The sequence below is a fragment of the Macrosteles quadrilineatus genome, unplaced genomic scaffold, assembly GCF_028750875.1.
Source record: "Macrosteles quadrilineatus isolate MER2022 unplaced genomic scaffold, UCM_ALF_1.0 Scaffold_4__1_contigs__length_99947679, whole genome shotgun sequence".
NCBI classification, from domain to species: domain Eukaryota; kingdom Metazoa; phylum Arthropoda; class Insecta; order Hemiptera; family Cicadellidae; genus Macrosteles; species Macrosteles quadrilineatus.
This window is the reverse complement of record NW_026542597.1, coordinates 42,321,261-42,331,611: the sequence shown is the minus strand read 5'-3', so window position 1 is coordinate 42,331,611 and position 10,351 is coordinate 42,321,261. Positions and strand designations below refer to the sequence as shown.

Below are 10,351 nucleotides of genomic sequence, written 5' to 3'. Positions count from 1 at the left end.
AGGTATTTACAGTAATTCTGATTTAGTGAAATATTCGCTATATACTCATAATATAACACTTAATTTGCTTTCAAAAACGAAATGATATAAAATTTGTTAAATAAAAACTGCTCTCTAAAACGGATATGAATACAAAAAAATAATTCGTACCTATATTTAAATTAGTTACTTTCCTTAAATATTTGTCAGTTTACCTCCAACATATCGTATGTGAAAAAATACTATTTTTTGTGATTAAAACATTACTATGAAGGATAGTTCCTTAACATATAATTAATATCATTATCAGAATTTATCTTTCAGTTTTAAGTGCATAAAAAACATCTTAAATGTTCCTGCTTACATCTCTAAAAATATCAACATACATATTCCGTTTTTACTTCGCTCACGGCTAAGATCTTTCCCATGGGATTTATACAACGCCTGCAGAGTCATGAGACTACAAGCTGCAAGGTTTGTCTGAGTTGGTTGCATCCCTACAGTAGAAGGCGAAGTAACATTAATTTTTTCAGAGTATGAATAGCAATAAAGTTTTGCCTTCACTAAAATGTTTAAAATGTTTAGAATCATATTCATCATTTCATATCATATCATATCAGATTTATCATTCATCGATTATTTTAGATTTTCCATCTAGAGCGGTGTTAAAGAGTTTATTTTTAATTAATTTTAACGATGCTAAAACTTTTTGTTTTACGTGTTTTACTTGTGTAGATTATTTGTGTTTGGAAAACATCGAAACGCAGCTTGGTATTGCTACTTGGGCGAAGATCTTGCTGGTAATTCATATACTGTATTTACTAATCTCCTGATGATCTTCAGTCAGGATCGTTTGTTTTTATAACGCACTAATATCAACAACTCTGGATTCTATTTTGAATATGTTTGTTACTAAGCTTCTGTTCGATGTTTTCCAAACACAAATAATTTGGGAGACAATGCTACAAAATCTATCCTTGCTGAATGTAATTTTATTGTTGTTAACCTGTAAAAGAACAGACCTGACGATCCACCTAATGTGAACTCTTATATAAAAATGTCGAATTAATACTGTTAATTTGGCTTTGAGTGGAGAGGGTTCGCTGATATGGATAACATTCACCTCTCTAGAGAAATATACCCTTGCAATTGGTAACTGGTTAGATTCAAACTCGAGTCAAAATGTTTCCTTAAAAAAAATAAAAGTTGTATTTGAAAAGTTATGCTAAGGCTTTAAATTTAATGGAATAAAACCAATAAATAGTCATCAAAACGCACTCTACATTTACTGGTCGGGCAGCTCACACAAATTGTCTCCAGGAGAATCCATAGGGATTATAAATCCAAGTAGAATGGTTAAAGCATGATATAACCCCAGCTACACCCAAACTGTAACCATACAACAGGCGTTTCACAATACTATGCAGTCTTCGGCAAATCTATTAGGACAACAAATCAAGAAAGTATGTTTATAATTACACCCTAGCAGCATCTCTAAAATATCCATAAAACATATATATTAAATTTTCTTTAAAATATTCACTATGAAACACTTACCTTGCTGTCCAGGCGCCGCGCGGTCCGAAGAAGAACCTCCGCAGCAGTTTCCAGCGTCGCCGCACCAGAGACTCCTGGTTCTTCAGCTGGTTGTTGAGGTTGTTGTAGCGAACCGTCTCCTCAGTCTGGCGAGCGCGGTACCCAGCCACTATCTGCGACTGTAGCAACGAATAAACTATTACATGAGATCTTAACAAGCTTATTTGGAAGCAAATGGTTGGCAATAAGTACCTGTTGATAGAGGTGACAGAACGTCCTATGTTAGAGCTCTAGCTGAAGTGAAAACTGAATAGTTAATCCGAGCCACCGAAGTAGTGCGCTGATATCAATCTAAGATTTACGTAAAATGTGCCAACATTCACCATGCCAAAGAGGCAACTTCTATCGTAAATTTTAGCATCTTTTACGTGACATAAACTCACACTCTTTTTTTTAGGCACGGTCAACTATGTTAAATTTCAATAAAATTTAGCTACAGCTGCTTCATATTTATGGGAAGTCTACTGCAGTATCCAAAGGTAATTGCAAGTTAGCTTGTTTGATTGAATATTTTTCTCCCTTGGTATATGAGGCATAGGCAGAAGTATGTTCGATGGCTATAATCGTTTTAGGTTGAAGTGGACATAGAGATCATCAAATGTTTTCACAGATTTCAGAATGTTTTCAAATGATTTCAAATGTGTTCGCAGATGTTTTCACAATAATAAGTTTTACATACATCAAATAGTCCAACGATTAATATTGCTCATCAGCTTACATGTTTCTTTGAGACAACATTTTCAAAGCTTGCAACTCGTCAAAAACAAAATTAAAACACGGACGACTCGAACAGATAACACATTAAAATGGTACAAATACACAAACATTTTCAAACATTTAAATGAATATTGAATTGTTTTCAAGTGTTAGTGTTTAGCTTCTATGGAAAGGTAAACGATAAACTGATGGGGAAAGTAGCTTATATAATTTTCAATTAAAATTTATACACCATTTATTTTTCTCAATTTTAATTCAGTTGTAGTTGTATGTGTATCTTGTATAGGATTGAATCTACTATACTAATACTCTGATTTATTTTTTAATATTCTCGTCTGGATGTGATGATGACACAATTGTGTTGAAACCATGATAACCAGGTACTTCCACTAGTGCGAGCGAAGTACGTAAACCACTCATGAAATCTTAACATCAACCACTTGGTTCATTTAATCACTACAACGTCATCGACTAAAATAGAACAAACAATAGTGGGTTCACACACAACTCTACACCTTAATTAATCGATTGATCGATCCCGTACGGGGAAACCGTATGTGAAAGCGTGGCAACCGGGGAAAACAAAATAAAGGGCTGATGTGCGCGCCGGCGGCACGGGGATTTATTGGCCATATAAATCAATGTATTAGGAGAGAAATAATGCAATCTTGATCTGTATATGAGGCACTACCAAATACCGAATCAAGTTATAAGTCAGGCGCCCAGCCCTGCGGCAATACAGCGGACCCACCTAGATGATCTGGCCTAACACCACAAGACTCGAATTTATGTGTGTACACTTCCATCGCTGCTAATGCATATTTAATTGCTTGTTTATATCCTTTTGACAGTGTGCGATGAAATTTATTGACACCAGGATTTATGTAAGAAACGAACTCTGAAGCTATAGTTGCAATTGTTTTTTTACAATAACTAAATGTGCCAAGCGAGATTATGATTACTATAGGCTAGTCTCGATATTATTATAAAGTGTGTAGAGGAAATTTGTTGTAAAGCTTTTTTTTTAGTTTACATTATATAAATAAACTAAGCTAATCTTTAAGTTAGTCTAGTACATCTCAAAGGCAGCTTTCACATGTCTAAAAAGAGTCTAATCATTTCAAAATCAACCGTTTGATTACGGCATATTTAAATTATTTTTGACAATAATACGATCTCCAAGGATTTCTAAGAGACCGGTTAAGACAAAAATCTATGATCGTTCCAGACTTTTCCTTACATTTTGAACCATGTAAAAATACAATCTTTACAGATAAGATTTGTATGTGATCTATGAACAAAATAACCTTAGTTTTTACACTTTTTATGAGTTTTCAACAGCAACATAGGCTGATTTTTCTGACGAAATACTCAGTAGGTTCATGCTGTGACCAAACGTTTGTGAGGTGTTTTTCATGTCTTAACCGTAAGACTCACCTGGAATCGCATCTTGCTCTCGCCGATCTCACGGTTGCGTTTGTGTATGCACAGTTTGGAGCCTTCGTAACACTCAGCCCAGAATGTGTTCATAGTGTCAGTCAGGTGACCACTCAACACTGCTTGGTAACTCTCGTACAGTGGCTTCACCTGTAACATCACACATGATGTAGGCTTGGGTAAGGTAACACTCAGCCCAGAATGTGTTCATAGTGTCAGTCAGGTGACCACTCAACACTGCTTGGTAACTCTCGTACAGTGGCTTCACCTGAAACATCACACATGGACATGTAGGCTTGTTAAGGTAACACTCTGCCCAGAATGTGTTCATAGTGTCAGTCAGGTGACCACTCAACACTGCTTGGTAACTCTCGTACAGTGGCTTCACCTGTAACATCACACACGGAGATGTAGGCTTGGGTAAGGTAACACTCAGCCCAGAATGTGTTCATAGTGTCAGTCAGGTGACCACTCAACACTGCTTGGTAACTCTCGTACAGTGGCTTCACCTGAAACATCACACATGGACATGTAGGCTTGTTAAGGTAACACTCTGCCCAGAATGTGTTCATAGTATCAGTCAGGTGACCACTCAACACTGCTTGGTAACTCTCGTACAGTGGCTTCACCTGTAACATCACACACGGAGATGTAGGCTTGGGTAAGGTAACACTCTGCCCAGAATGTGTTCATAGTGTCAGTCAGGTGACCACTCAACACTGCTTGGTAACTCTCGTACAGTGGCTTCACCTGAAACATCACACATGGACATGTAGGCTTGTTAAGGTAACACTCTGCCCAGAATGTGTTCATAGTGTCAGTCAGGTGACCACTCAACACTGCCTGGTAACTCTCGTACAGTGGCTTCACCTGTAACATCACACATGGAGATGTAGGCTTGGGTAAGGTAACACTCAGCCCAGAATGTGTTCATAGTGTCAATCAGGTGACCACTCAACACTGCTTGGTAACTCTCGTACAGTGGCTTCACCTGTAACATCACACACGGAGATGTAGGCTTGGGTAAGGTAACACTCTGCCCAGAATGCGTTCATAGTGTCAGTCAGGTGACCACTCAACACTGCCTGGTAACTCTCGTACAGTGGCTTCACCTGTAACATCACACACGGAGATGTAGGCTTGGGTAAGGTAACACTCTGCCCAGAATGTGTTCATAGTGTCAGTCAGGTGACCACTCAACACTGCCTGGTAACTCTCGTACAGTGGCTTCACCTGAAACATCACACACGGAGATGTAGGCTTGGGTAAGGTAACACTCTGCCCAGAATGTGTTCATAGTGTCAGTCAGGTGACCACTCAACACTGCCTGGTAACTCTCGTACAGTGGCTTCACCTGAAACATCACACACGGAGATATAGGCTTGGGTAAGGTAACACTCTGCCCAGAATGTGTTCATAGTGTCAGTCAGGTGACCACTCAACACTGCCTGGTAACTCTCGTACAGTGGCTTCACCTGAAACATCACACATGTAGATATAGGCTTGGGTAAGGTAACACTCTGCCCAGAATGTGTTCATAGTGTCAGTCAGGTGACCACTCAACACTGCCTGGTAACTCTCGTACAGTGGCTTCACCTGAAACATCACACATGTAGATATAGGCTTGGGTAAGGTAACACTCTGCCCAGAATGTGTTCATAGTGTCAGTCAGGTGACCACTCAACACTGCCTGGTAACTCTCGTACAGTGGCTTCACCTGAAACATCACACATGTAGATATAGGCTTGGGTAAGGTAACACTCTGCCCAGAATGTGTTCATAGTATCAGTCAGGTGACCACTCAACACTGCCTGGTAACTCTCGTACAGTGTGGCTTCACCTGTAACATCACACACGGAGATGTAGGCTTGGGTAAGGTAACACTCTGCCCAGAATGTGTTCATAGTGTCAGTCAGGTGACCAGTCAACACTGCCTGGTAACTCTCGTACAGTGGCTTCACCTGAAACATCACACATGTAGATATAGGCTTGGGTAAGGTAACACTCTGCCCAGAATGTGTTCATAGTATCAGTCAGGTGACCACTCAACACTGCCTGGTAACTCTCGTACAGTGGCTTCACCTGAAACATCACACACGGAGATGTAGGCTTGGGTAAGGTAACACTCTGCCCAGAATGTGTTCATAGTGTCAGTCAGGTGACCACTCAACACTGCCTGGTAACTCTCGTACAGTGGCTTCACCTGTAACATCACACATGGAGATGTAGGCTTGGGTAAGGTAACACTCAGCCCAGAATGTGTTCATAGTGTCAGTCAGGTGACCACTCAACACTGCCTGGTAACTCTCGTACAGTGGCTTCACCTGTAACATCACACATGTAGATGTAGGCTTGGGTAAGGTAACACTCTGCCCAGAATGTGTTCATAGTGTCAGTCAGGTGACCACTCAACACTGCCTGGTAACTCTCGTACAGTGGCTTCACCTGTAACATCACACACGGAGATGTAGGCTTGGGTAAGGTAACACTCTGCCCAGAATGTGTTCATAGTGTCAGTCAGGTGACCACTCAACACTGCCTGGTAACTCTCGTACAGTGGCTTCACCTGTAACATCACACATGGAGATGTATGCTTGGGTAAGGTAACACTCAGCCCAGAATGTGTTCATAGTGTCAGTCAGGTGACCACTCAACACTGCCTGGTAACTCTCGTACAGTGGTTTTACCTGAAACAAGGTTTGGGTATATTAGTATGAATAGTTGCCCTATTTGTGAGGCAGCACCTGATCGTTTCTCAAGTTCAAAAGCCAAATTTCCCTAGAGATAGGTGTGGTAGGATGTTGTGTCTTAGTATATGCAGCATTTATGGATGCAAAACGCATTACGCATACAGATTTTGTAGGAGGACCTCACTAAATAATAAAACGTAGCATATCATAACCAATTATAGAAACGCCTCGTTTATTTAAATTCATACGAGCCAACATAACGCACCTTTGCATTTCTAAATATACATTCAAAAAATGACGATAATAATGCATGCAATACACCTATGTACTACTTAACATACATATACATTGCACATCAGATTCATAAGAAAAAATGTTTTCTCTAATCAAAATTGCTAGATGTCATTTTGCTATAATACAGATATCGTTTCATTGTGTCCATTACCAAAGATTTGTTAAACCTAGATCTCTCTTCATAAACCCAGAATGGTATGTTTTATAAATAGGACCATTGACTAGTCAACGCTAGGACGTAAAAAGACTCTTTAACCCAAATTCAAGTTTCACTCCCGCTTAGGGAGAAAAAGATCTAATTTACAGTAGACCCGTAACGCATGTATTGTAGATTAAACACGGCTGTTTTGCCGCAGAATGATGACAAAGAAATGTGCATACTTTACTAGGATGAAGCCAATTAAATTTCACTACTAAGATGCATACTACATAAACGACGACGCATCCTTAAATCGCACAACCTTAAAAATGACGAATACACCAAATCGTGTTATTTCATCCGGACATCATATCTTTAAACCCCCTTTATTAATGCAATGGCTTGATTGTAAAAACTCACATCACTATCCAGCAATATCCGTATTATTGTAGTACTTTATTTATAAAACACAAAGTCCCCAAACCATCCTTCAGTTAACAAAACTCTCACAGTTATTCCGTAGACACGCATTAGCTATACTTTCCTCAGTGTGAAACAGCCTTCTCAATCCCTTTATTGTGGATAATACCGATATCAAATTACACAGTCTCCACATTATTACAACCCAGTGTCATGGTGCGAGAGTGTTAACACTTAACGTATAATCACGGTACTCGGAAGCGACGGCTCTAGGCGAGGAAAGCCGACCGTAATTTTCATTTATTCGACGGAGAATGGCTGCCAAAATAGTGAATCGAAGTGTAAATTCGCCGTGGCATCGACGGATCGAAGACGTGCAGACGGCGTGAAAAGTCAACTTACACGCTTGGAACGGGTCACACGACAAGCCAACAATAGCAGTCTCGGCTTTTATTCCCAAGTTTGGGTTCATGAATTGGTTATTAATTTGGTAAAACCATATATATCTATTATATTATTAAAGTGGTACAATCAAATTGTATGTAAACGGTTAAGGTCATTTACCAAATAAAAATATAGGCATATGGCACATCACAATGAAGCTTAGGGTGTGTAGATTTGCCGAAAAGTATTGATATGTACGAATTTCCTAAGGGCTATACCTCACAGGCTGATTTCCAAAGGGATACGCCTGGCATGCTTCCAAAGTTAAAAGATGTAAAAATGATTAAAAGATGTTTGTGACGCTTTGTGTAGATTGAGGAGGGTTATGTTTGGTTTTAAAGTGAGGTTGTATACGTTTTGTAAAGTATTGCTCTAAGTTTCATTTTTTAATAGTAAGCTATATGTAAAGAGGCTTGACTAAAATTGAAGAATTATGGTAAAACATGTCATTCATGAAGCATCAATATGAATCAATTGATACTATTTCTACACTAAGGTATGTTGTCATATTCTTATGGATCTATTAACATCAAAAGTAGGGGGTTGAAAGTAAGTAGGTTTACGTTTTTAAATCAGTTTATATTTTCAAACTAAATCATAGAGTTGCTGTATTTTAAAACACACATCAGTACCACTTTAATAGCTCTCTACTCTAGGTCACATTTTCTTCCCGTTGCAAAGCGCGGGTATAGCAGCTTGTGTTCTTTTAGAAGAAGTAATAATTGGATAGGAGGGTTGAAGAGTTTATCTGATATTCCGAAAATTGTTGGATCTACCCAGCAGTCCTAGACCCAGAAAATAGCTCGATTGCTATGTAGTTGAAGACATCACCTGACATTCCGAAAATTGATGGATCTACCCAGAGAAGAGCTGGATAGCTGTCTGGGTAGGCCTGCCTAAAGAATAGTTTGTTTTCATGTTTTTTTAATTGGGTTCAATCTTTGATCATTGGGGGTTTGGATAAGATTAAAGTTTCAAAGATTTCATACTTAAGAGTTGCCTAGGTTAAAAAATGCCATGTTTATACCCTATGAAATCTCTTTCAACTCGTTCAGTGTAATAACGTTTTCCTTGATCGTTTAATCTTACCCATTTCCCATTAATAATTGTCCTGCGTTCATTTGTATCTCCATTCAGAAAGAAGTGTTTGATTCGTAGCATAAGCATGAACAAAAATAAACCCTAATAGAGTCTACAATGATGCAAACATTTTAAATAAAATAAGTATAAAAGTGGATTCTAACAGTGTTAATATCGTCAGTCAGAAATAATTCAAATCAAGACATATACACAATATGCACAATTAATGCCAGTGTCAATTTCCAGCAAAATGCATATATCGCTAACCTTCTTGGCGAATACAAACAATCGTTCAATTGTTCATCTCACACTCGGGTCACAAAATGTAAACTTAATTAAGCTAATATTGGTATGTATACAGTTTACACGAACAGTTCAAACTGTTCTTTTACAAAAGTATTCGAGCGACCCCGACAAGTCGACTCCGTCCAACATTTGAAAAACGTACTAAAATACATTATTCAATCCTCCACTTGATTAATTCGAGACACGGGGTTATCCGACATATTTAAGATTATCGATATGTCACACTCGGACGAACGATATATCGATACACGTGAAGTCGCGAATATACCCGCATGCTCCAACGACGAATAACTCGAATTCTTCGCCTGTTCCGCATTTATCAACTTTCCCATCGGATGTCAAATGTCACGGGATCCCGTTTTGTTTTAAATTCTAAACTGAATTATTTATGGGTTTTTTGTGTTGAGTGAAGGCATCTGTGTTATGCAGTTGCTTGTTTGCAGAAGCATAAATATCCTTTAAAACTGTTAAAACCCTTCCCGAATGATAATACTCGTTTTACAAGTCATAAATGTCACTCTGACTTTGGTGGGAGCTTAAAACTTCGCTTATCGCTCTGCCTGAGGCATGTCGATACCCATACACTCTGTGACCAATTCCATATACAAGTCTATATCCAGGAATTTCCTTCTTGATTGACTCTCAAATTGTTCAGTGTGAATGTCTTGGAGTGCAAGAACGTCGACTTAATTCTCGAGCGAACCCAAGGCGTTAACGTTCAGATTCTAAGACATTTCCCTGCTGAAACCCTTCCCGTTGAATAGGCAACTGTTAAGTTGCGACCCCATTGTTTTAAATAAGGAAAGCCAAAGATAAAAAGTATTTCCGATCGACACTACAGTTCACAATTCACATCACCACATTTGAGTCCGTAGTGAACGCTTTGGTGGCGATTCCGCAATAAAAATTAACATAAATATTCACAATCGTTGGAAAAAATTAATTAGGGAGAAAGTGACAATGCTTACTGACCGCAAAAGCCAGGCGTTTATGCTAATAGATGTCTTTTTCCGAATCTGTCATGAATTATTCGCAACATTCCCTGTAATCCTATGGTGAAGTTTTGAAGGCAATTTCGAAAAATACATTGGGATTTTAACGGGCTTGGTCAATTTTCCCGGCTAAAAACTTTATTGTCAAAGTTGCAGCAAGAGTAGGCCTACAATCTGAAACAGTAAACTACCGACTACATTTGTCATGTATTATTCACAACATTACTAGTAAACACCGTCAACGTTTGAAGGTAATT

At 38.7% G+C, this 10,351-nt stretch overlaps 1 protein-coding gene across 1 annotated transcript in view; it reads right to left on the bottom strand.

Annotated features, from left to right (window-relative positions):
• Window positions 1–5,879: 5,879 nt before the first annotated feature.
• The window catches only part of LOC128992872 (neurobeachin-like protein 2), a 118,802-nt gene continuing 114,330 nt past the window's right edge, over window positions 5,880–10,351 (bottom strand). The window contains exons 36-37 of the mRNA XM_054416615.1: window positions 6,164–6,295; window positions 5,880–6,053 (exon numbers count right to left, since the gene is read on the bottom strand). Coding sequence (XP_054272590.1) covers window positions 5,880–6,053; window positions 6,164–6,295 — 306 coding nt within the window. The remainder of the gene's footprint in view (window positions 6,054–6,163; window positions 6,296–10,351) is intronic.